The sequence below is a fragment of the Mobula hypostoma genome, chromosome 1 (assembly GCF_963921235.1).
Source record: "Mobula hypostoma chromosome 1, sMobHyp1.1, whole genome shotgun sequence".
NCBI lineage: Eukaryota > Metazoa > Chordata > Chondrichthyes > Myliobatiformes > Myliobatidae > Mobula > Mobula hypostoma.
This window is the reverse complement of record NC_086097.1, coordinates 99,134,046-99,161,379: the sequence shown is the minus strand read 5'-3', so window position 1 is coordinate 99,161,379 and position 27,334 is coordinate 99,134,046. Positions and strand designations below refer to the sequence as shown.

The 27,334-nt window shown below is 45.6% G+C and overlaps 1 protein-coding gene across 1 annotated transcript in view; it reads left to right on the top strand.

The window, feature by feature from the left end:
- sptbn5 (spectrin, beta, non-erythrocytic 5) overlaps positions 1-27,334 on the top strand; it is a 309,201-nt gene that overhangs the window by 76,213 nt on the left and 205,654 nt on the right. Inside the window, exons 24-35 of the mRNA XM_063053435.1 lie at positions 759-923; positions 3,357-3,583; positions 4,341-4,527; positions 5,432-5,632; positions 6,609-6,725; positions 11,328-11,491; positions 13,114-13,246; positions 17,633-17,778; positions 19,332-19,446; positions 20,231-20,341; positions 21,477-21,656; positions 23,651-23,854. Coding sequence (XP_062909505.1) covers positions 759-923; positions 3,357-3,583; positions 4,341-4,527; positions 5,432-5,632; positions 6,609-6,725; positions 11,328-11,491; positions 13,114-13,246; positions 17,633-17,778; positions 19,332-19,446; positions 20,231-20,341; positions 21,477-21,656; positions 23,651-23,854 — 1,950 coding nt within the window. The remainder of the gene's footprint in view (positions 1-758; positions 924-3,356; positions 3,584-4,340; positions 4,528-5,431; positions 5,633-6,608; positions 6,726-11,327; positions 11,492-13,113; positions 13,247-17,632; positions 17,779-19,331; positions 19,447-20,230; positions 20,342-21,476; positions 21,657-23,650; positions 23,855-27,334) is intronic.

The following is a 27,334-nucleotide window of genomic DNA, read 5'->3' as shown; positions in this document are numbered from 1 at the left end:
GATGGTGGTTATGAGAAGAGGAAATGTTCTGGGTGCTCTGGGTCCTTCATGATAGATGCTGCCTGCTTGGAGCATTGCCTTTTGAAGATGTCCTCGATGGTGGGGAGGCCTATGATGGAGCTGGCTGAGTTTACAACTCTCTCTGGCTTTTCCTGATCCTGTGCAGTGGCCTCTCTGTACCAGACAGTGATGCAACCAGTTAGAATGCTCTCCATGGCACATGTGTAGAAATTTGTGACAGCCTTTGGTGACATACAAATTCTCCTAAAACTCCGAATGGAATATAGCTGAGGTGTGCCTTCTTTGTAATTGCATCACTGCTGGGCCCAGGATAGATCCCCAGAGACGTTGACACCCAGGATCATATTTTGCTCAGCTCGTCTTTCCAGAGGAATGCTGTCTGGCTTCTAGGGATTTCTCTGGGGACCCTTGTCTTTGGAGCTTTGATGAAACAATCTTTCAGATTAATGAATTCTATTCAATTTTCAATTTTTCTTTTGTCTTCTTAATTGTTCCTATAACTTTCCTTTTTATTTTTGGTATAAATACAATTGTGAATTAGGTAACCAAACCTTTCTCAATGTAATGCGTTTGCAGCTTCATTTCGCATTAAGAATAGAATAACTGAAAGCTGATCATGTAGGGTTATGTAGGGTGGTGAACATTGAAATATATTCTGTCTCTTGTGACTGAGATACTTATTAATGTGGACGTTGCATTGCATGATGTTAACGTATCCTTTGTGTTTGCATCATTAGACAGGAAACAGTCTCATCCATGAGGAACATTACGCCAGGGATCTTATCAAATCCCAACTTGTGGTGTTGATCAGGAAGTGGGAAGAGCTCCTCAATAAAATGGGAGAACGTGGAGATAAGATGAGACAAGCTGGACAACAAGAACAGCTCATGGAGTTGCTGCAGGTGAGAACACTTGTTTCTTTTACCCAGAATGTTTCACATCAGAACAACACTGTACAGTACAACACTCATGGACAATATTAGACGCTGGATGGACAGAATAAAGCTGGGCTATGGTTATGACAAGTAAGGTGTTTCCATCCATTGATGTAAAACACCTGGAGGATCAGCATTGTGGAGCTTGCATTCCAGGACTTACCTCGGCAGTGGCATTACCTTCAGCGTGTACTTGGGAAGGTGGAGTCCCCCAAGCATTTTAGGGAGGTAGATTTGACTGTTTTTAAGTCAAAGTAGTTAGAAGACAGAAGCTGATCAGGTCAGAAGAACAAGCAGGTAGCAGGAATAAACCATTTGTTCCTTGAACGTAATCATTTTTACAGTAAGCTCATTGCCAATCCTGCTCCTCTTCCAGCTCTTACAGTCAGAAAATGAAACAGTACAGAAACAGCCTGGTGGTCCAACTCCCTATATTGGCATTTTCAATATCTCTTGTTTCTGTTAATGTCCAGAACTTCTGTCAGTGGCAGCCTTGAATATATAGTAATTGATTATTGAGTGTCTAGAACTCTCTGGAGAACTTCAAAGATATACAATCTTCTGAAGAAAGAGTCCTCACTCTTGAGGACAGGCTTTTCAGGATCTCTCCTTTCTGTTCCCCTCAGACCGAGCTCATTTCATTCTCCTATGCTGCTGTGGGCATGTGCCCAACTTGCTCCACTGCATTACAACATGCTTTCTTCTACATTAGAAAAACCAAATGAAGAATGGGTATCAGTCTACAGAGCACCTGTGTTCATTTCGCAGTGACTCTGAACTTCCTGCTGCCTGTCACATTCATTCTCCATCAGACTCTGACTTCTTTGTCTGTGGATTCCTGTATTGTTGCAACAAATCCTATTCAAGCTTGCAAATTGACACCTCATCTTCTGCTTGGGTATATTTTACCCTTTTAGGCTCAATATTGAATTCTCCAGCTTTAAATAACTCACTTTTGCTTTCTGTCTGTGTCAGAGCTGGCTATTTCTGTCAGTCATCTATCTATGATTTTAGCCCATTTTTTCCCTCTACCAATGTAGTCTGACCTGATAGGCATGTCCCGCAGTTCACTGATTAGAAACATATAACATAGACAGAGGAGCATAATCAGTTTGAACTGCCACATCTGGTCTCACCCTATCAGAGATATTCCCTTTGTTCTAACCATCCTTCCTTCAGTCTGCAACTGAGAACAATTTTGATTTCCCACTTTCTCAGTCCCTTTGAAGGGTCTTTGGACCCAACACATTAACTCTAGCTCTTTTTCACCAGTGCTGCCTGACCTGCTTAATCTTCCCAGCCTTTTCCGTGTATTTTTGAAGTTCAAAGTTCAAAGTAAATTTATTATCAAGGTATATACATATCACCATATGCCATATACAGCCCTGAAATTCATTTTCCTTTTCTTGTGGGCATGCTCAATAAATCCATAATAGGATAATAACAATAATAGAATCAATGAAAGACCATTTGACTTTTGTTCAACCCATGTGCAAAAGATAACAAGCTGTGCAATACAAAAAGAAAGGAATAATAGTAATATATAAATAAGTAATAAATATTGATAAAGAGGGCAGATCTGTGGGTTGCTGCTAGGGCACAGGCCAGGGTCTGATCAACCCCGGTCGGGTCGCCTGGGCGAGGGTGTATGATGCTGAAAGACCCGAAACACCCGACGACCCCAGGTAACATCGCTGATGATGTGCCCTAGCTTAGCATCATGCAGATGTTTCTGTAAGAAGAGAAGATGAAATAAAGACTTCTTGAAAGTAAGTCCATAGGTTGTGGGAATACTTCAATGGTGGGGCAAATGAAGTTAAGTGAAGTTATTCCTTCTGGTTCAAGACCCTGATGGTTGAGGGGTAATAACTGTTCCTGATCTTGGTGGTGTGAGTCCTGAGGCTCCTGTACCTTCTCCCTGATGGCAGCAGGGAGAAGAGAGCATGTCCTGTGTGGTGGGGGTCCCCGATGGTGGATGCTGCTTTCTGCAACAACGCTTCATATAGATGAGTGAAGTGCTGGGAAGGGCTTTACCTGTGATGGACTGGCCAGTATCCATTACTTTTGCCAGATTTTCTATTCAAGGGCATTGCTGTTTCCATACCTTGCCATGATGCAGCCAGCCAATATACTCTCCACCACACATCTATAGAGGTTTGTCAAAGTTATAGATGTTACACCAAATTTTCACAAACTATGAAGAAAATAAAGTTGCTGCTGTGCTTTCTTCATAATTGCACTCACATGCTGGGCCCAGAACAGGTCTTATTTAAGATCTTCAGAACTGCAGGATTTATTTTTGATTTTTCAGTATACCAGAGTGTAAATCTAGCTAACCGTATTTCATTTCTTCTAGGGTATGATTGTAATTGATTTTCCACTGACTCTTTCTCTTCTCAGGATGCCAAAACAAAGCTGGAACAGATTGAGAAGATGCTCCGGAACAATGAGACGGGTCATGACCTGCAGTCGAGCAAATTCCTGCTGAAGGAACACAAGTGGCTGGAGGGTGACACGTGCGAACTTGCGAAGAAAATGAACTGCATTGTAAATCGTGCCAGGAAGATGGCCACCGGCCACTTTGATTCACAGAGGATACTCGAACAGACACAGAAACATCTTGACTGGTGAGACCGCTTACAGGAGGGGAGGAGGGGAGGCTAGAATAAAATTAGAAAGGGTGGATGTGTCCTTGAAGAGCAGTGAAGGAATGGGGTACTGACGCCGAGCCTCTGCTTGGATAGAGAGAGGGGAGGGAGATCCGCACTGAGGCAGGGTGGCATTGGAATGGGGACATAGGTACTTGGATGAAGAGAAAGGAATGCACTGACTTTGTAAAGTGGAGTTGGGACTTTGTGCTCAGATTCTCTGAGTGGAATGGGATCCCTGTTGCTTGATGTGTTAGGCACTGGAATGTAGATTGAAACCCTGGTCCTTGAAATCTCTAGGAATGAAAGGGGGTCTCGGGATGTCAGGGAGGGGAGTGGGGATTGTGGTACTCAGGACCTCTAGGAGCAAAGGTGGGTGGGGGGATCCAGATCTTGGAAAGTCTGGAGAGGAATGAGAATCCTGATTTTCAGTATGCCAGAAATGGGGATTTAGCTTCTCAGGGTGTTGGTGGGAGAAATGAGGATCCTGGTGCTTGGAATCTCTGGGAGTCAACGGGATGTAGGGGAAGACAGGCATTTGGAGCGTTTTATAAAGAACTGGCCAAGTCTGAAGCGTACAAAAACATGAGATCAGTCCTTGCATCATCTTCCCACACCTAGTAGTTTTCGTTTTAAAATAATCATTCTCTAGTTTGACTACCAGTCTTCCAGCTGGATCAATTGTTTCAAAGTTTCTTGACTTTATTCTCTCTCATGCATCTGGCTGCCCACACAGGTTTGAATCCCTCAAGGTACCCTTGGAAGAGAGAAGGGAACTCCTGGAAGCAATGGTGGCTTTGTATGAGTTCCAACACAACAGTGATCTGAACGTCCAGTGGATTGCAGAGCACATGCCAAATGCTTCCTCAAGCAACTATGGCAAGTCCCTGCACACAGCACAGAGCCGGCTGTGGAAACAGAAGGTTAGGCTGTCTTCTCTATTATTTTGGCACTGAGTTTGGGTCCTGGGATGTTTCAGCCACGCAGCTATTTCTGGACCTAGTTAGTGGGACATGTGTCTCAGCTCTATTTAGAGTCTGAAGGGTAAAAGTGAAGGGCAACATAGCTGGATGGTAACATCAGTGTAATTGGGTACCGCTTTATGCAATAGGATTGGGTGCTGGTTGGGGGGGGGTGCGTTTGCCCAGTACTGTGCTGTCTGGCATTTTCTGGGAAGGGGAAGGCATCCAATATTGAATGGAAGAATTGTTTGATGGGACGGGCTTGAGGAGCAGCACAATCCTGTTCTCGTCTAATGGTTGCTAGGCTAGGGATAGCGTTGTTTTATATGATCAGAATCAAATATCACCGGCAAATGTCATGAAATTTGTTGTTAAGCAGTAGCAACACATAACAATAAAAACTAAATTACAGTAAGAAGTAATATATATTTTTTGTATATACACTAAAAAGTTAAGTAAGTAGTGCAAAAAGAGTAAAATTAAAAGTAGTGAGGTAGTGTTCATGGGTTCAATGTCCAATCAGAAACTGGATGGTAGAGGTGTAGAAGCTGTTCCTGAATCATTGGTATGGATGAAAATATTGATTAATTATGGATGAAAGTGATGTTTGTATAGCATCATGCTGGATGATTGGATTCTAGGTTAAGATATATTATATGGGGAATGGTACGCTGTCTGTATATTGAGATGGGTGTAGTGATCACCATCCTGTGCAATGGGCCCCAGCCCCTGCGATTATTATACGGATGCACTTCCCCTTCCTCCTTTGTTCTGTGCTTAGTTTTTTCTACCCCCACCTCCTCCCCGTGTGTGCTTCAGGCTTGCTACTTGGTCCTCTTTAACCGTGATCCTTTTCCCGGTGCAGGAGCTGCAGGTGGAAGTGAACACCCACAAACAGCAGATCCAGAAGGTGCTGGAGATTGGCAAGCGTATGATCAGCTCCCAGCACCTCATGGCCCAGGGCATCGAGAGCAAGTGGATGGAGCTCCAGACCAGCTGGGAGGGACTGGAGAGGGCCTGCGAAGACAGGAGAAAGAAGCTACAACGATCAGTGCGGTTCCACCAGGTAGGCTGGGTCATGGAGAACAAAATGCGATCAGCACAGCCAGTGAGTGAAGTGAAGTGTTCCCTGTACCATACGAATAGGGCACCAAGTCACTGGTTACCATGGACCTGGCCAATGTGTTTTGGTCCTTGGTACAGTAGGAAATGGGACTGCCGACTGGTCAGTGCTTTGCTGTTGCTCTTTAGGAGCAAAGAAGATGAGGTCAGTGATGCAGGGGTTCTACTTTCTACATGTCTAGTCATGGATAAATTCCTTCTTCATGTTGGTTCCATCCATTCCCCTCCTCCACCTACCAATCAACTCCTCCTCAACTGGACCCACCCTATCTCTTGCCAGCTCTTGCTCTCCCCCTCCCCCTTACCTCATTCAGTCCAGATGAAGGGTCTCAAACCGAAATGTCGACTGTCTACATCCTTCCGCAGATGCAGACTGACCTGCTGTTTCCCACCCTCATCTTATTCTTGCACCGCTTCCAGCGTCCACTGTCTCTTGTGTCTTCTCTCCGCATAGCTCTCCCAGGAAGATGAAAAACCCCTGCTCACTCTGATCACCCACCAGTCCCTGTCCCACCTCTTCATACCGGCTTTCCTTCCCTCCACTCTCAGTCCTGATATAGGATCACACCCTGAAATGTTGACAGTTGCATTCCCCTCCCACACACACTGCTTAACTCACTGAACTCATGCAGCCGTCATTTTTCTTTTGCAGCATCTGAATTGCAGTATCAGCTATCTCTTGTGTCTCCCTGCCCATCCAGCTCGATTTAAGCTCCCTTGCAGCAGGTAAACCACCAACTACAAAACCAGTAACCACCACTTTAGAAATCTCTTCTAAACTTCCTCAGGTTGATGAAGTGATAAGTTGCCTACGCAGATACACCCTTCTTGCAACAGCTAGTACACGATGATTCTGAACATGTGCATCTCCCTTCCAGTTGCTCCTGATAACAGTAACTAATACTGTGACATTCATTTAGTTCCTTGCAGATGTTTCAGAGTTGGAAGCCTGGGTCGCAGAAAAACTTCAGCTTGTTTCAAGTGAAGATTATGGGAAGAATGAAGCTATTACTCAGAAGATGGTCAAAAACCATAAAGTAAGTGATGTAAATGACGAGCTACAGGGCCCTATAGTTTCAGAGAGAAGTATGGGACTCTCAGAAAGCAGCTGCTCAAAATAAAAGAAAATAAATATTGAAACATTCCAGTTTGTAAATGTATAGTTTATCTCTTAGCTGATGAATCTTCTGAGGTGGCATTGATAAGAGGCTGTAGGATTCATTCTGTCTTCTCTGTGTGCTTTTACTAGTTTCTATCTGTATCTCTTCTCTTTACCACTTCAGAGAGTTCTTCTCCAGTGTGACGAGAGTGGCTGAGAATTCTGTGGATTTCTCCTATGTTCTGCTAACTTACTGGGGTCATGGACCCTTCTTCTCAGGCACCTCTTCAGACTCAGTTCCCACTCCGGTTCTGAGGTGGCTGATGGAGGAAGTACACACTTTACTTTGGATGCAGCAAGAGGCTCGATTGTATCCTCCTTCTGCAGTTTTTAGTGGGGCCATAAATTCCAGACGAAGACATTCAAGGGGCGTAACACCTTTCTTCTCCATGTTAAGTTGCCATGGGGGCCAGAGATTCCATAAGTTAACAAAAATTTAAGTTGTTTCAAAGAATATCTTTGAAGCATTTTTATATTCACATTGGCTTTTTCAGCCTGATGGTTGAAATACAATGTGTTTTGGCATACGTTACCTCACCTGGGAGAAATGAACACAAGCAATGTGCAGATTATTGTGCTTGGGGCCCTCAACATACAACCAGGTGTCTGGCAAGTTGCCTGTACAAAGGTACCAAGTCTCCAAGGTAGGGTAATCATTTTCCCAAACTGGGTTTGGAGAAGCATATGGTGAAAGCAGACTGAAATAGCCAAGATGGAAAATATAGTTTGTGTAGGGCATTGAGGTAATTATTTTTGTTTCAGTAAGAACAGATATGTACTAAAATGCTAAAAGCATACATGTGTAATTACAGCAAATATGACATCATTCTTTTCAAGCCCCTTCAGACAACTTTTATAACACAGAAACATAGAAAACCTACAGCACAATACAGGCCCTTCTTAACCACAGAGTCAACATACACAGCAGCTTTGAGTGTCCTATGGACTCGGACCCCAAGATCCCTCTGATCCTCCACAATGCCAAGAGTCTTACCATTAATACTATATTCTGCCGTCATATTTGACCTACCAGAATGAACCACCTCACACTTATCTGGGTTGAACTCCATCTGCCACTTCTCAGCCCAGTTTTGCTTCTTATCAATGTCCCGCTGTAACCTCTGACAGCCCTCCACACTTTGTGGTTGGTAGATTACATGTCCATTGTAAATTGCCCCTGGCGTACAGGTAGGTGATAGGAGCATCAAGGGAGAGTTGATAGGTATATGAAAGAGGTCATAGAGGATTGTGAGATTGCTCTGTACCAGCGCAGGCCAAAGTGGGAACAGCCTCCTTCTATATCAGAAGAAAAATATGAGCATTGTAAAAATTGGCGCTTATTCAGGATTGGATGTTGGAAAGGTTGTATGACAATACAGAGAGCGGAAAAGTAGAGTTGGGTGTTCTTTACCCGCGCGTGATAGCCGACCCCCATGTCCATGAATAATAGTATCTAGTGGAATTGAACTCACTGGAATTCAGAAGAATGAGGGGGATCTCATTGAAACCTATTGAATATTGAAAGGCCTTGATAGAGTGGATGTGGAGAGGATGTTTTAGCCAGAGAGTGGTGAAACTATGGAATTCATTGCCACAGGCAGCTGTGGAGGCCAAGTCATTGGGTGTATTTCAGGCAAAGGTTGATAGATTCTTGACTAGTTGGGGCATGAAGGAATATGGGGAGAAGGCAGGAGATTGGGGATGAGAGGGAAATGGATCAGACATGATGAAATGACGGAACAGACTCAATGGGCCAAATGGCCTAATTCTGCTCCTGTATCTTATGGTCATACAGCCAACGTGTGGTTTTGGAAAGGGAGAACTGAGGTAGAAATTGTTCAGGGAATCCAAGAGGTAATAGATGAGAAGGAAAGTAATTTCTGGAGACTCTTTGCCTATGACTGGATAAATATCAATGAATGATAATTTGGGGAGAATGATACAATCAGCTGTTAAAGGCAACTAATGTTAAGGAGTTTAAGGAGGGCTATTTGGCTGGATAGGATTTCATTCACCATAAGGCCTGTTTCAGTGCCATAACAGGGATGGAAACCCAGCTGATGAGGCTCACATTGGTAGATTACAAGGACAAAGACGTTTACAGTCAGTAAACACGGAGTGATTACTAAGTGACAGCTTGGTGTGAGCTCCATTAGAGGTGCAGCTAGAAACACAGGTTGACTATTATAGATGAGATACAGTTTGTCATCAAGGGTAAGAGTTGACAGGAGATAATAATCGAAGTTAATTTCAGGCATGGTTGAAATTATTTCTGCAAGTTAGTCATAAATTGTGCTCAAGCCACGCAAAGCTTGCTTAGGTCAATTCTGGATTTCTGACATCTACTGTACATCTAAGAAAGGATATACTGGCTTCAGAAGGAGCACCATGAGATAGGGTCTCATAGGGTTAAGTTGCAAACATGAAACAGGAATAGATCCGTCAGCCCACAAAGTTGTGCTGAACTAATTAAACTAGTAATTAAATGCCTAACTAAACGAATTCTTTCTGTCCTTGTCCATAACCTTCCTTTGTATGCACCTATTTAAGCGTCTCTCTATCACATTTGATTTCACCCCGACAGCACATTCCAGTCACCAACCATTCTGTGTCAACAAAAATTGCCCCACACATCTCCTTTGAACTTTTTCTCTTCTCACCTGAAGTGCATACCCTCTAGGATTAGACATTTTCACCATGGGAAAAAGATACCTGCTGCCTTCACCATCTATGCTTCTCATAATTTTATAAAGCTCCAGAAGATCTGTCATTAAACTCTGCCGCTCCAAAGAAAACAACTCAATATATCCTCTAATCCAGGCAGCAGGTGGTAGACCCCCTCTGCACCCTCTCCAAACCCTCCACATCCTTCCTTTAATGGAGCAGAACTCCATATGTAGCAAAACTAGAGTTTTATGAAGCTGCAATATAACTTCTTGATCCTTGAACTCAACACCTCGACTCATAGATGCAAGTATGCCATACACCTTCTTGCCCACACTATCAACCTGTGTAGACACTTTCAGGGAGCTGTGTACTTGGATCCCAAAATCTCTCTCTGCTTCAGCAATGTTAACAGTCTTGACATTGACTGTGTACTGTCCTTTTGCATTTGATCTCCCAAAGTGCAATACCTCATATTTTGCCAGATTAAACCCCATCAGTCATTTCTGCACTAATATCTTGTATTCCCTGGAATATTAAAAGGACAATTCAATCAGGAGGCTTAGGATTTCAAAAGGAATTGGTTGAATGGTGAAAATCTGTATCATCAGGTGAGGGAGTCTATGACAGGACAATTAGAGTCTGAATGGAGAATAGATGGATACGGCTCCATCTATCATGGGTAAAGGTCTCCCCACCATTGAGTAGATCTACACGGAGTGCTTTCACAGGAAAGCAGCATCCATCATCAAAGACCCCACCGTCCACAACATGCTCTCTTCTTGCTGCTGCCATCAGGAAGAAGTTACAGGAACCTCAGGACTCACACCACCAAGTTCAGGAATATTTATTACATCTCAACCATCAGTCTCTTGAATGAGCGGTGGTAACTTCACTCACACCATCACCGAACTGCTCCCGCAACCTATGCACGCTCACTTTCAATGACTGTTCATCTCGTTCTCAATATTTATTGCTTATTTATTTATTATTATTATTTATTTTTAAATTCTTTTTTGTATATGCACAGTTTGTTTTCTTTTGCACATTGGTTGTTTGTCCATCCTGTTGGGTGTGGTCTTTCATTGATTCTATTGCGTTGTGTTTCTTGTAAATACTGTGAATGCCTGCAAGAAAATGAATCGCAGCGTTGTGTATGGTGACTTTAATCATGTTTATTTTGAACTTCTGGGAGGTACTGTATATCTGAGCCTGATTAATTTCCACTAACCACAATCTCATTGATTGATGGAAGGACCGGAGGGACTGAATAGCTTATGTGCTCATACATAAATGTCAACTATTAACGCTGTGTGAAATTAAAGTGGTGCAGTAAGCATTTCGAACATGTGCTCTGCTCCTCAATCTCTGTATATGATTGGAAGGTAGCCAAGGTTCATTGTATTGAAGAAATACGTAAATGTGAAGCAGTGATTTGTAGAAGTACAGCTGCAGTCTTTGTACTGATGTAGATTTTATGTATGCCGGCAATACCCACCAGGTCAGCACCCGACACGGGAAAAGAGAAGCATGTTAATATCTGTCTGTAACCCTAATGAATGGCCAAGCCCCAACATCAGCCCATCTTTCTTCATCAAATGCTGACAGTCCTGTCTGGTTCTGTGTGGCAGCCATAGTTGAGGCTTTTTGCCATGTTCTCTGAATATCGAACCTGCAGGACACAGTAGGTGTGTGATCTGTCATCAGACCCTGGGCTTACCTCCTGTACCACAGTTGTGCTGGACATTACAGCATTCCACTACATGATGTAGAAGTCTGACTTCTATTGCGTTCTTTAATCCTTGACTGTCCCCAGGCTGTGGAGAGGCAGATCCAGAACACCTGCGCTCTCGCTGAGGAACTGCGAAGAAATTCACAGGATCTTCCACTCAGAGGGTTCATCACATTCGACATGGTAGATGAGCCACAGGAGCACCTACGTAAGCAACTAAAGGAGCTGCGAGAGCATTGGATCCTCAGGTATGTCAACGGGGAGCCCACGCATCCTCTTTGTCTCCTCCCTGACATAGGGACATACAGCACAGAAAAAGATCCTCTGGCCTACCACATCCATAGTGCTCTTTCCCACACTAAAGTTTCTATGCCCTAGAGATTCAAGTCCAGATGCTTAAGCATGTGAGAGTACCTGCATCCACTGCCTGATCAGTCAGCACATTCTAGACTCTAACTACTCTCTGGGGAAAAAAAAATCCCTCAAACCCCTCCAAACATACCTCTGACAAACTTTATCTTCATGTCGGAAACATCTCCCCTACGGGAACACAGTTTTTACTATCTCCCCCCGCCCCATCACTCTCAGGCCATCCCTCAACATCTTCTGCTCAGAAATATCAAACCCAGCCTAATCCGTCTCTCGTTATTTGAAATGCTCCAATCTAGGCAACATCTTGCTGAAACAGAGACATGAGAGACTGCAGATACTGGGATCTGGAGCAAAAAGCAATCTGTGCAAGGAACTCGACAGACTGGGCAGCATCTGTGCAGGAAAATGTCCTGTCAGGCCTGCTCAGATAAAGGGTCTTGACCGAAAATGTAGACTGTCCCGCCCCCCCCCCACAGATGCCACCAGTTTCTCCAGCAGTTTGTCCTTCTGCTCTAACATCCTGGTAATCTCCTTTGCAGCCTTTCCAGCATAATTACATGCTTCCTGGAGAGCAGCAACCAGAAATACACAATATTCCAGTGTGGCTGAACCAATAAATGTGCCACATACCCTCCTCGCTCTTGTATTCTCTTCCATCGGCAATAATAGCAGGCATACTGCATGTCTTCTTCTACATATTATCCATCTGTGCTGCCAGTTGTAGGACTGATATCTTCAGGTACCCTCCGTTCTCCAACGTTCATTGGTCCCTACAATTTACTGTATACGTCCTATCCTTGTTTTCCTTCCCAAAGTGCTTCACCTTGCATTTATTTATTTATCGAGACCACAGTGAGGAATAGGCCCTCCCAGCACTTCCAGCCCAGCCGCCCAGCGATCTTGTAAGTTAACCCTCGCCTAATCACAGGACAATTTACAATGACCAATTAATCTACCAACTGATTCAACTTTGGACTGTGGGAGGAAACCCACTTGGTCACGGGGACGAACGTACAAACTCCTTACAGGCAGAGGTGGGAAATGTACCCACGTCACTCGTACTGCAAAGCACTGTGCTAACGCACTACACTATTGTGCCGTATTAATTAAATTCTATTTGGCATGGGATCCCCCCATAATTTCCAACTGACCTATGTCATGCTTAAAACAATCCTTTATGCTATCTATAACATCATTAATCTGCAGTTTGAATCATCAGTTTTGACACGTTGCCCTTTTATATAAGTTAACGATGCTCGCTACTTCAATTAAACAGCCAGGTCAGTGCTGGATTAGTGACAAAGATAACTTCCCCACAATAAATCACTGTTCTGTGACTTGTAGATAAAACTTCGTGTGCATGTGCGCATCAGCTGCGATATTTCTAGAGCCCAGTCACATCTCAAACAGTGTCTATACGCAAGGACACTTCATTTGGAATAGATGTATCGTTGAAATTATGAAGCGAATTTGATAAGAAGTATGCTCTCAATCCCAGGATGCAGAAGCTGGAAGAGACGCTGGTTTTATACAAATGCCTACGAGAACTGGAGGAACTTGAGGAATGGGTCACACAGCAGCTGCAGGCAGCCAGCTCTGAGGATTATGGAAATGACCACCAGCATGTCCTGGTAAAAGTAGTTCTGTACCTATAACTTTGAATGCATTCCCATTACATTTCCCACAGCTCCATCACCACTAAGATTTCTAAATGTTTATTTTCGCCTCCTACTCACCTCAATTTTACTTCCAGTTCCGCTATTTTACATAGGATACGTATCCCAAATGATTTTTTGTAAGAACCATCAACTTTTCTGCCACCTTTGGAAATATGCACTCACTGCTGATGGGTGGTGGGTAGCAAAGGAGGTGTAAGGCGCTCCTTTTTACAGACACTGTAAATATTCCCCGGGGTATCACTGTAAATATTCCCCAGAGTATCACTGTAAATGTTCCCCAGGGTATCACTGTAAATATTCCCCAGGGCATCACTGTAAATGTTCCCCAGGGTATCACTGTAAATATTCCCCAGAGTATCACTGTAAATGTTCCCCAGGGTATCACTGTAAATATTCCCCAGGGCATCACTGTAAATATTCCCCAGGGTATCACTGTAAATATTCCCCAGAGTATCACTGTAAATGTTCCCCAGGGCATCACTGTAAATATTCCCCAGAGTATCACTGTAAATATTCCCCAGGGCATCACTGTAAATATTCCCCAGAGTATCACTGTAAATATTCCCCAGGGCATCACTGTAAATATTCCCCAGAGTATCACTGTAAATATTCCCCAGGGCATCACTGTAAATATTCCCCAGGGCATCACTGTAAATGTTCCCCACGGTATCACTATAAATATTCCCCAGAGTATCACTGTAAATATTCCCCAGGGCATCACTGTAAATATTCCCCAGAGTATCACTGTAAATATTCCCCAGGGCATCACTGTAAATATTCCCCAGAGTATCACTGTAAATATTCCCCAGGGCATCACTGTAAATGTTCCCCACGGTATCACTATAAATATTCCCCAGAGTATCACTGTAAATATTCCCCAGACTCCTCCCAGTCATCTTTAACTGCTTTGGTAATGACCTTCCTTCCACAAGCTTGCCAGGTTTTGTTCAATATGCACTTCCAATCGGTATTCCTCGATAAATGAAGTAGGCCATGCCTGCCTAATGCAGGACTTAGGCAACATTCAGGTTGGGCTGAGAAGTAGCACCTGTGCCAAGCAGTGTTTCTAACCTTCTATATGAGTTACTCATTCACATCACCATTGCTGAATTTTCACCATCAATATCCTGGGGTTACCTCTGACCTGACTGGAACAGCTCATAGCCCGTGCGATCACAAGAGCAGCTCAGAGTCTGTGACTCCTCCAGTGAGTGACTCACCTACCTGATCGCAGGAGCCTGGCTAGCATCTACATAGCGCAAGTCAGGATTGTTGTGAATGTTTGCCATCCAAAGTAAGCCCCAGTCGCAGTGAACCATTGTGGACAAAGCAATCCACCCTAAACATTCATTCCCTGCACTTTGGCTTCTGCATGTACTTTCTATAAAAATGCACAGCATTTATTGACATGGGCTGTTCCAACAGCATTTCCCAAACCCCCGTCCCTCTTCAGTGTCTCCCACTGAAATGTACTAGGGTAGCAGTCACATTGAGCCATCTTCATGTTAAACACCATTCTGACTTGGACAAATATTGTTCTTCTTACATCATTGCTGGATCTAAATCTAATCTATTCTAAGTCTTGAAACTCCGTACTCAGTAGTGGGAGGTCCCTTTACCTGAAGAATTGCAATAGTTCATGGAAACAAGCTTACCACCAACTGGAAGACAAATAGGAAAGGGTAACAAATATTAACCTTAGCAACAATGGCCAGACTCTGAAAATGTACAGATAACTAGAAATGTGATGAAAATCCAGCCATCACTCCTCTACACAGCTCCATCTCTGCCGATTACTTGCAGTATGGAAGTTTGCCTTCCAGCAGCAAATTAAGTCGAGCCTCAATGATCAGTTAGCTGATAGAGGTGTTTTTGACAATATTAATCAGGTGGCATTTGCTCTCCAATAGTCAGTTTACCATGACTACTTGGCTGCAGAACTTATCATAGCCTTGATCAAAGTCGCTGTCACTTCCAATAATGAAGTGCAAGAGGCCTTGACTGCAACATAGCATGTGACCAATTGTGATATTAAGGATTTCCAATAAATCTGAGATCAATAGGAATTGAGGGGAAAACATTCCGTGCAGAAAGAAATTTATTCATCAGTGGATCACTGGGAATTTCTCTGGTTACTTCTTTGGCCCATCTGTTGGATCAGCTGTTTCTCCATTGAATTTAAGTCTGTCACAAGTGACATTAATCACTGGTGATTACACTGTCTAGTTCCATTCACGATTCTTCAGTAAGTGAAGCAGATTTTATGCTTGGGCCAACAAGGGTCATGGACCATATTCAATATGAGAGACTCTAAGCACTCCCAATTGACAGTCACCACTGTCAATATCCTGGGACTGGTATTGACCTGGAACTTCGCTGGACCAGCTGGTAAATGTGTTCATTACCAGAACAGTTCAGAAGCAGGGTATCCAAAAGTAAGGGATGACATTCCACTTCTTCAAACCCTTTCTGTCTTCTGCAATGTGCAAGTTAAGAATCTGACTGAATATTCTCAAATTGCTTGAAAGAATGCAGCTCCAACCTGGGTGTTCGACATTTATTCAGGATAAAGTCTGTTCATACACCATGATCCATCACACTTACTATGGCTACATTGTGTTCCATCTACAAAACTCACAGTAATTTCCTGCCAAGACTATGCTAACATTGCATTCCATGGAGCCCTATCCATCAGAAAGACAAGCAACAGGCATTTAGCAAACCCTTTGCAACTTCCCCTCCAAGTCGTACACTGTCATCGCTTGGAAATATTGCACCACTTTTTCATTGTCCTGTTTTTAAATCCAGGAACCTTATCCCCAAAATTCTGAATGGACAGTAAGGGCTGCTCTGCCAGCAGCACCCACATTCTGTGAAGGAGTGTATATTAAGAGCTTCTCAAAGTTGAGAGTGAATTGTTCCCTCAACTATGAAACCGTGTACGGACAACTTCACAGGCCCTAACTCTGAGCACTAGATTTGTGTCACCCCTGCAAGTCTGTTTCCAGTCAGAAGATGTAATATATTCTGGTTTGACTCCCTGAAAGAAAAGAACAGTTTACTTTTTAGAAGTCATGAAATTTGGCCCCATCTCCACACACAAGAGTGGCAGGAGCTGGAAAGGAATCAGTGGAAAAAATCCTAAATTATCTCAGTGGCAAAGGAGCATTAAGTGTGATTATTGAGGTTGATGCTTCAGAGATTAGTAATTCAGCAGAGGTAGGTCAGCACTCCTTTCTTTTTACTGGTCTGAAAAGGATCAACATGAAAAAACAATGAAGGGTCCATTGTTACATCTGCCCAGTTGATATAAATGTAAAGTTCCGATAACAAGTATAAACATCAAAACAGATGGTAAGATCTAGAAAATAGGAAAAATTGTAAGGAATATGAAAAACAGTGTCAAAAATTACAACTTTATTACAGAAAAGAGGGCAAGTACAGTACTGGAACGACAACCAAAACAGGACTTGGCAAATTATTTTGTCAGAGGAAGTAAAGGAACATCCCAAGGGTAATAATATTAAATCGGGGACAGAAACAAACCAAAATTAAGCAAATGACAGCATGAGAAAAGAAATAATGACATTGAAGAGAGACAAGTTCTATGAGCCAGACAGTCTCAATCCCAGAAACACTGCAGATGCCCTAAACATTATCAACTTCCGATTCAAAATATTTTCCTTTAGATTTTAAAACTGCACAGGTTATTTCCAGGTGGCAGGGTGGAGATATGTCTCTATCAAAGGAGGTGTAAGGTGCTCTTTCACTCGGTTAGCCTGCAGGTCACCCTTGGGCAAGGTGTAGCACCTGTTTGGTATCATTTCCACCCCACCCTGATCAGGGTCACGTGAAGCCCTGGGAGCAGGTGGTGGACGGTCGTATGAGCAACTGGTACATATCACAAGTCCTGGTTATGTGACCACTGACGACAGGCAGACAGTCTCTGAGGAGTATTGATAATGGCTGGGGTCACCCGTCTTGTAAAGACACTGCCCAGAAGAAGGCAATGGAAAACCGCTTCTGTAGAAAAATTTTCCAAGAACAATCTTGGTCATGGAAAGACCATGATCACTCATGTCATACAACATGTCACTTCACTATCATGAAAGAAGCTTGAGAGTGCAAAATGTTTGTTTCATTTGGTGTTTATCTCGTATTATCCAGATGCCAATTAACTCTCAATAAGAGATCTACTATCCTCAAATGTTCCCACCTGATGAGTTTTTGTGTGGTTTCAAATTTCATTTACCAGCCCCTGCAGTATTCACTGTTAATAAAAAGTATGCATCAGGCAGTGTGACAACATCACTTTACTCTGCTGTTTTGCCTTGTTAGCGCCTGAAGGCATTGCTTGAAAATTTCCAGCACCAAGTGGAGGCTGGTGAAGAAAGAATCCAAGGTTGCGAGACCTTAGTGAACACACTCATTGATAAAGGGCAGCTGGAGTCCGAGGAAATTGTGCAGAGAAAGAATACGTTGAGGTGAGTATTCTCATGTGAGATGGAAGGAGGTGGTTCAGCCAGGTCTGTGGTGACACACAGAGCAGTCCCAGTGTTCCACCAGTTTTCCCAGGAATCTGTTCTCCTGACATTCCCATCAGCTCCTTCAGAACCCATCACGAGGGTCAATCTGTGTTGGCCATTTACCCGCACGTCATTGTAAAGTGTGCAGGAAACTGGAGGAAATCCATTCGGTCACAAAGGGGATAAGGTGCAAACACTACACAGGCCAGGGCGCTGGAGCTGACAGACAGCAGCTCTATGTGCTGTGCTAGTCCGAGCCCCTGAGGGTACTGTGCGATGTCAAAGATAAACGCCCTCCCAGTTCCCTTACAACTTATCCGTGAATCATAGATTCTATTTCTGGGAGTGAGAAGCAGGGTCAAAATGACGTTCCCTTTAGGAGTAAGGAGATATCTGTCTGTCTGTATCTTGTTTTACAGCGGTTGGCATCCAGCTTAATGGTGCATTACCGCCACCCTCTGCTCCAGAATGTGCACTAGACATACATTCTAAATCCCTTCACCCAATCACACACACACACACACACATATATACAAACCTACACTTCACCCTCCCATCTTTGACCATCCTAGTATCCTATTCCTGTTTATTCGTCATATTCTATAAAAAACCCCGTGCCCCTTAAAAACGCTAAAAATACCCGGACTTGTGCTCTCTCACCCATGCCCAGCAACCCTTTTAATGTGTATTCCTGCATCCCCAACTCCCTTAATTTATTTCTCATCATCTCTCTCTGTATCCCATACTTCCTGCAACTCAGAACTACATGTTCTACTGACTCCTCTTCCTGACATTCCTCACACAATCCTGTCTGGTGTTTCCCTATCATTTTCAATGTTTTGTTTAATGCACAGTGCCCCAGCCTTAACCTAGTCCACACAATTTCCTCTCTTCTGTATCCATTACCTTCCCTAGTAACTGCAACACTCTTTTGTATTTGATATAAATGCCTCCCTTTCCCCTCCCTGTCCCATCTTTCATGCCACATTCGGTTGACTTTTTCCCAGATTACACACTTAACCTCTGCTTTACTGATACTAATGTGCATTTCCACATTTTCTTTCATTAACACCCTCTTTGCCAACTCATCCACCCTCTCATTCCCCTTCACCCCTACATGTGCTGGAACCCATAGAAATTTTACCTGACCTCCCTGATTTGCAATTCTTGTAACTAACTGAAGGACTTCATAAAGTACATCTTGCCGACTGTTTGTGTGAAGTGGGTGACGGCTGCATCAATGAAGTCGGGTAGTGCAGGCTGCTTATTGACTGAAAAGGGTAATAGTAGAATATTGAATCTGAAATTGAGAAAGGTGAGTGAGGGGTCATGGGTACCATACCTCAGGGTGAGCAGGGGGGTGGGGGTGCAGCGTGTTGTAAAGGGGCACATTCTCTTACTGTGTAACTGAGAATTGTGAACAATCAGATCACCTTTTTCTATTTCTACTGCCACATGTCATTGACGGTATGATAGGGCCATGAATATTGTAATCTTTTCCAACGTTGTAGGGGTTTATGGAACAGTTTGCGGGAGCGAATTCGGAATCGGGGCCAAAGACTGTGTGATGCTGTGGAATTTCACAAGTGTGTCCAAGACCTGGCCGATGCTCTGACCCACATTGAGGTAGGAGCTTTGGGCATTTTGCGACATGACAAGGTGATATTTTGGGAAAACTGAAAATGTGGCTAAAAAAGGATCTTGTGCTTTCCTGGCGTATATGATGAATAAACTTTTCTCTGGCTTCCAGCCAGGTTCAAGTATTGATTTTAACTGATGGAGCGATGACAAACTCTGCCATCTTCATCAAGGATGATGCCTGGGCATGTCTAGTCTGGTGGTATACATGCCACCATTGTCCGCCCGCACCAATGGCTTTTGGGACTGTCCAGCAAAGGGAGCAATTGAAATTAAACTGGGGAGAAAGAATCTTAATAAAGATGAAGGTACTGGAATTCGATCATAAACAAAGTGGGACAGTGGAAACCCGATTAGATGAGGACTAACCAATCAGGAGGGATGGATGACGGGCGTAGATATACCACTGGAGCAGAGATCCCTGATGAAGATGGCAGAATTTGTCATCGGAAGGAACTTTGGTTAAAATCAATAGCTGTACCCTGCTGGGAGACCGAGGAGAGCTTATTTGAAAATGTGACTGCTCCACAGGTTCAGCCTGTTGGTTCCTCTGCTGAAATTCTCCAAACTGCTTTGGCAGTCTTAACCATGGTAAGTTTATTGTCATATGCACCAGATGGCAATGAAAGTCCCTGCTTACATATAGCTCGCATAGTCGACAGCACACATGAGAGTATTAAATACATCTATAAATACAATGGAGCAATGGGAGCTCTAATCGGTGAAATGCAAAGTGTATTCTCTCATTTGTCCCTTGTTTCCGTCTCTCCAGGGGAAGTCGAAAAGCATCCCTGATGAGATTGCAAGGGACCTGCGGAGTGTTCAGGCACAGCTGCGTGTACATGAAGCACTGGAGCATGAGCTGTTGGGAGTTGAGCAACAGGTTGATGGCACTTAACTTTATATCACATCTTGCCAGCCGTTAGAATGGAGCGGTGAGAGGTATATGGACAGGAGATAGGGCTAGATTGATGTGCATTCCTGTCCCTTACACCGGCCGGGAGGAGGGCATCCATTCTGTAGCAGAAATCCATTATCTGATGATGTCTCAGTGCTGTATCCTTCTCTCTCAAATCATGGTTCAAAATAATACACAATGGACTGTGGTTAATTGGGGCAGCCATTTATTTGGGACAACTCTTAAAGAACAAAAGTTAATCCAGAAAGTAGCCAAGATTCTCTTTGTTTATTTGGGAGAGTATGCCACTTAATTGGGACAGGTGATCGTTGCCGAACAGTTTCAAACTAGGGTCAGTCGGGTGTACTTGTGTGGCCATCGAACACTACACTGTGCTTAGAGCAAAAGCTTTTAAATAGCATCAGTTGCATGTGTTTTTGTTCAAAAAGCTGTGATTTTTGTCACGGGTAGTTGGCAAGAAATAAGCAGTAAGACAGTTCAGACACTTTTCTGCTCACTGAGGTTTCAAGCACCCAGGCTTGGGGATGTCAGAAACAGACGACAGTGAAAATGAACAATTGTTAGGAAGTTCCCTTCTCCCCAGCTTGCCTCTCTCTCTCCTCCTCTCTCCCCCTCCTTCTCTACCTCCCTCCTCTCTCTTCCCCCCTCTTCCTCCCTCCTCCCTCGCCTCCCTCATCACTCCCCTCTCACCCCCCTCACCACTCCTGACCACTACCCTCTCCCCTTCTGACCTCTACCTTCTCCCCCTTCCCTCCTCCAATTCCCCCTCTACCCTCCTCTCTCCCCTCTGCTCTGCTCTCCTCTGCCCCCGTCCTCTGCCCCCACTCTCCCTCTCCGTTTCACAGCGTCCTTGCTGCACACTCTAAGGCTCTTGTTTGCAGATTCACTTTTCACCGTACGTGTCCGTACGTTAGAAGCTCTGGTTGGTCCTACCTTCCACAGCCTGTCAGAAAGTTTCCGTCTCCCACTTGCTGATGGTACAGGGATTAGCCACACCTGCATTTGGAGGTGAAGAGAGGTGCTGTACTGAGACTGAGAGCTGTTTGTGTCAGTAAGGCTCAGATAAAGAGGTTGAGAACTAGTTTCCCTGTGATCTCAGATGCAGGAACTGCTGGATGCAGCTGATGGGGTACTGCACAGGTGCACGACAGAGCAGAGCGCAGTCCTGCAGGCCAAGCAGACGGCAGTGGTGGAGAACTGGGAGAGTCTCAGGAGTAAAGTGGACCAGCGAAGGGAATCCCTGGAGAAGGCCTGTAAGATCCAACGGTTCCTGGTACAGGTGAGTACGACTGGAGTGGAAGTTGCAGAAGTGGAAAATAACAAGATTAATATTAATGCAGTGCGATTTGTTTTTATGAGGTGTGGTCACATTGGAAGTATATTAAAACAAGAGTACCTGCCACTTTGTACATGGTAGAAGCTTGCAAACGCCAATGAACAATGAAGCAATGATGTAGTTTCATGGCTTGAGAATGTCCAGGGAATAGGTAGAGATTGCCTGCTCCTCTTGAAATCTGTCCATCAGAGAAGGCAGACAGGGTCCCAGTTTATCTAGGGAATGGCACCTTTGATAAGGCAGCAGCTCTATCTGGGATGAATACATGGGGTTGGGGTTATGATCTGGGGGTGGGGATAGGATGAAATTGATAAAACTCTGAGAAAGAGCAGGAGGACAAATTGTACAGCAGTTCCAGGGCAATCTCATATATAAATAGCCGAATAACATCTCTGAAAAGTTTAACTCATGCACCGTGTGACTATAACTTGACACCATCATTACTACAGTCCAGATCGAAAAGCTCCAGAACCTTCCTCAACAACTGGATCCTCAACTTCCTAACCAGAAGACCACAATCTGTGCAGACTGGAAATAACATCTCCATAATTTCACTGACAATCATCACTGGCACATCTCAGGGGTGTGTGCTTACACTGATCTACTCTCTCTATACCCATGACTGTGTGGCTAGGCATAGCTCAAATACCATCTGTAAATTTGTGATGGTACAACCATTGTTGGCAGAATCTCAGATGGTGACAAGAGGGCATACGGGAACAAGATATATCAGCTAGTGGAGTGGTGTCACAGCAACAACCTTGCACCCAGCATCAGCAAGACCAAAGAGCTGATCGTGGTCTTCAGGAAGGGTAAGACGAGGGAACACGAACCTATCCTCCTAGAGGGATCAGAAGTGAAGAGAGTGAGCAGTTTCAAGTTCCTGGGTGTCAAGATCTCTGAGGATCTAACCTGGTCCCAACATATCGATACAGCTACAGGACAAAGAAGCCAAGGCAGTGTTTAGGAGTTTGAGGAGATGTGGTTTGTCACCTAAAACACTCAAAAACTTGTACCAATGTACCATAGAGAGCATTCTGATTGGCTGCATTACCGTCTGGTATGGGGGTGGGGTGGTGGAGGCTAATGCATAGGGTTGAAGTAGGCTGTAGAAAGTTGTGAAATTCGTCAGCCTCCTCATGGGTACTAGCCCCTGTAGTACCCAGGACATCTTCAAGGAGCCATGAATCAGGAAGGTGGCATCCATCATTAAGGACCCCCATCACCCAGGTCATGCCTTGTTCTCATTGCTACCCTCAGGAAGGAGGTACAGGAGCCTAAAGGCACACACTCAGCCATTCAAGAACAGCTTCTTCCGCTCTGCCATCCGATTTCTCTCTATATATTATCATTTGCCCTCTTCCTCCGTTCTTGGTCCTCTAACCTCCCACCAACTTGGGTTCCTAGTTTTACCCTTTTCTCCTACCTTAAAACATGAACACTGTCTCGCTACTTTTTTATTTCTGTTTTTGAACTCCTTATTTCAATGTAACTATTTAATACTTACACATAGATACTGTAATTCAGTTTTTTCCCTATATTTATCATGTATTGCATTGTATTGCTGCTGCTAAGTTAACAAATTTCACAACCTTTGCTGGTGATAGTAAAGCTGATTCAGATTCTAATCTCAGTTATTTGAGTGTTACTGATTATAATGGCTTGTGTTTCAGCACAGGACAAGCTGATTCAGGTTCTAATCTCAGTTATTTGAGTGTTACTGATATATAATGGCTTGTGTTTCAGCACAGGACAAGCTGAATAAACTCTGCATCAAGTCAGTTCAGCAGAAATTTGAGCCATCTGCTGCACTTCTCTGATCTAGAAATGTGATTGCACAAAATAAGTATTTTCTAAGTCACCTTGGGAAAAGAATGATTTCTTGTCAGAGAAATAGTTATCAAGCTTTCTTTCTCTTTGGACTTTGTGTCTCCTAGGTGCGGGATTACTTCTCCTGGTCGACCGGTTTGATGAGGGAGATGAAAGTGGAGGAGACCACCCGGAACAGCTCCATGACTGATTTAAAACTAAACCAGCACCAGCAGCTCCGGGCGGAAATTGACGCTCGTGAAGAGACTTTCAGACTTCTGCTCAGCTTAGGTCATGATATCCTGCAGATGGAGCCAACCACCTCCAGAGAGGTGAGAACATTCAGCAATCTTTCACTTTCCTCTTTCTCTAGATTTTCTTTCCCCATTTCATTCTTCTTCTTGAAATTCCCAAACTTTGTTTAAATACAGTCCTTTTTTTTCCCTTTTGTTGTTCCTCCAATCCATCTTCCACTTCTGCTGTTCTCCCGCTCTCTCTCTCTCTCTATCTATAGATACACACACACACACACACACACACACACACACACACACACACACACTGTGATTGATAAGTTCATGGCCTAAGGAAGACGGAGTTAATTTTAGAAAACCTAGCACATTTATTTTTCAACATTGTCCTCCTACATGTACACACTTAGTCCAGCAGTCGTGGAGCATACGGATCCCTTCTTTGTAGAAGTGGTCCACATCAGGGGTGATTGATAAGTTTATGGCCTAAGGTAGAAGGAGATGAGTTATACAGCTCTCGTTACATGCACGAGCAGTTCAACTCTTTGAGTGAAAATGCAGAAAGTTTGAAGTTTCTCCTCATCTCCTTCTACCTTAGGACACGAACTTACCAACCACCCCTGCTGTGGACCACTTCTGGAGGTCCAAGACGCCGACTTCTACAAAGAAAGGATCCGTATGCTCCACGACCGCTGGACTAAGTGTGTAAATGTAGGAAAAATAAATGTGCTAGGTTTTCTAAAATTGACTCCTTCTCCCTTAGACCACAAACTTATCAATCACCCCTTGTGTGTGTGTGTGTGTGTGTGTGTGTGTGTGTGTGTGTGTGTACATTATCATTTGCCCTCTTGGTCCTCTAACCTCCTAATGTTTCCACGCCCATCAACTTGGGTGCCTGGTTTTACTAATCATCACCTTAATCTTTCCCTACTCTCCCCCCTCCCTTCCCCTCCCCACTCTCTCCCTCACCTCCCTTCCCCTCCCCACTCTCTCCCTCACCTCCCTTCCCCTCCCCACACCTCCCCTCCCCTCCCCTCCCCACTCTCCCCCCACCTCCCCTCCCCTCCCCACTCTCTCCCCCACCTCCCCTCCGCTCCCCACTCTCTCCCCCCACCTCCCCTCCCCTCCCCACTCCCCCTCACCCTTCCCCTCCCCACTCTCTCCCCCCACCTCCCTTCCCCTCCCCACTATCTCCCCCCACCTCCCTTCCCCTCCCCACTCTCTCCCCCACCTCCCCTCCCCTCCCCACTCTCTCCCCCACCTCCCCTCCCCTCCCCACTCTCTCCCCCCACCTCCCCTCCCCTCCCCACTCCCCCTCACCCTTCCCCTCCCCACTCTCTCCCCCCACCTCCCTTCCCCTCCCCACTATCTCCCCCCACCTCCCTTCCCCTCCCCACTCTCTCCCCCACCTCCCCTCCCCTCCCCACTCTCTCCCCCACCTCCCCTCCCCACTCTCTCTCCCACCTCCCTTCCCTTCCCCACTCTCTCCCCACCTCCCCACCCCACTCTCTCTCCCACCTTTCCTCTCCCCACTCTCTCCCCCACCTCCCTTCCCCTCCCCACTCCCCCCTCACCCTTCCCCTCCCCCTCTCTCCCCCCACCTCCGTTCCCCTTCCCCTCTCTCCCCCCACCTCCCTTCCCCTCCCCACTCCCCCCTCACCCTTCCCCTCCCCCCTCTCTCCCCCCACCTCCCTTCCCCTCCCCCCTCTCTCCCCCCACCTCCCTTCCCCTACCCCTCTCTCCCTCACCTCCCTTCCCTTCCCCACTTCTCCCCCCACCTCCCCTCCCCTCCCCACTCTCTCCCCCACCTCCCCTCCCCACTCTCTCTCCCACCTCCCTTCCCCTCCCCACTCTCACTCCCACCTCCCCTCCCCTCCCCACTCACTCTCCCACCTCCCCTTCCCTCCCCACTCTCTCCCCCACCTCCCTTCCCCTCCCCACTCTCTCCACCACCGCCCTTGCCCTCCCCACTCTCTCCCCCACCTCCCTTCCCCTCCCCACTCTCTCCCTCACCTCCCCTCCCCTCCCCACTTTCTCCCTCACCTCCCCTCCCCTCCCCACTCTCTCTCCCTCTCCTCCCCCTCTCTCACCCCCTCCCTTCCCCTCTCCTCTTTATTGCCTTCCTCCTCTCTTCTTTCCCCATATCTCAACTCCCCTCTCACACCACCCTCTCAACTCCCCTCCCCTTTATATCACTTCCCCCTCTCTCAACTCCTCACACCCCCTTTTCTCAACTCCCCCCTTACCTTCCCCTCACTTGCCACCCTCATTCATCCTCCTCGCCTCCCACTCTCTCTATTTCCTCTCTCTCACCACCCCTTTCTTGTTTCCTGTCTCTTCCACCCCGCCATTAACTGATTCCACACTCTTCCCCCTTGCTCTCAGGAGTCCCTTCCCTCTTGCTTCCTCCCTCACCTCCTCGTCCTCACTATTTCAATCACTTTCTCCATTTGCCTTCCTTCTTTCTCACTTCTCCGTCGATCACACGCTTGTTCTTGCCTCTTCCTCTTGTTCCCTTTCACTTTCCCCCTCTCTTTCCTCCCTCTCCTTTCTCCTCTCCCTCACCTTTCCCTCTCCCTCCCTTCCACCCTCTCCACTCCTTACCCCCTCTCTTATTTCACTCACCTTCTCTCTCCCCATTTCCTTCCCCCTTCTCTCACACACGTTGTCTCTTTCTCGTCTCTCCACGACCTTACACACCACCCACTTTCCCATATTCCTAGTCACTCTAACTCTCATCTCCACCCCTCATGACTGCCTTCCATATTACCCCTCCTTCCGTCAATACTCGTGAATTTGCCCTCCGCTTGATCTCAGTTCCACAGCATGCCTGCCTTGATTCCACCCATCCCACCACTCTCCCTCTGTCCACCCGCTACATACCTTCACCTGTCTCACATCCTCTGTCCACACGCTGCATACCTTCACCTGTCTCACTTCCTCTGTCCACTCGCGACATACCTTCATCTGTCTCATTCTCCTCCTGTCCACGCGCTGCATACCTTCACCTGTCTCACTCCCTCTGTCCACGCGCTGCATACCTTCACCTGTCTCATTCTCCTCCTGTCCAAGCGCTGCATACCTTCACCTGTCTCATTCTCCTCCTGTACACGCGCTGCATACCTTCACCTGTCTCATTCTCCTCCTGTCCACGCGCTGCATACCTTCACCTGTCTCACTTCCTCTGTCCACGTGCTGCATACCTTCACCTGTCTCACTTCCTCTGTCCACGCGCTGTATACCTTCACCTGTCTCATTCTCCTCCTATCCACGCGCTGCATACCTTCACCTGTCTCATTCTCCTCCTATCCACGCGCTGCATACCTTCACCTGTCTCGTTCGCCTCCTGTCCACGCGCTGCATACCTTCACCTGTCTCACTTCCTCTGTCCACGCGCTGCATATCTTCACCTGTCTCACATCCTCTGTCGACGCGCTGCATACCTTCACCTGTCTCACTTCCTCTGTCCACGCGCTGCATACCTTCACCTGTCTCACATCCTCTGTTCACGTGCTGCATACCTTCACCTGTCTCACTTCCTCTGTCCACGCGCTGCATACC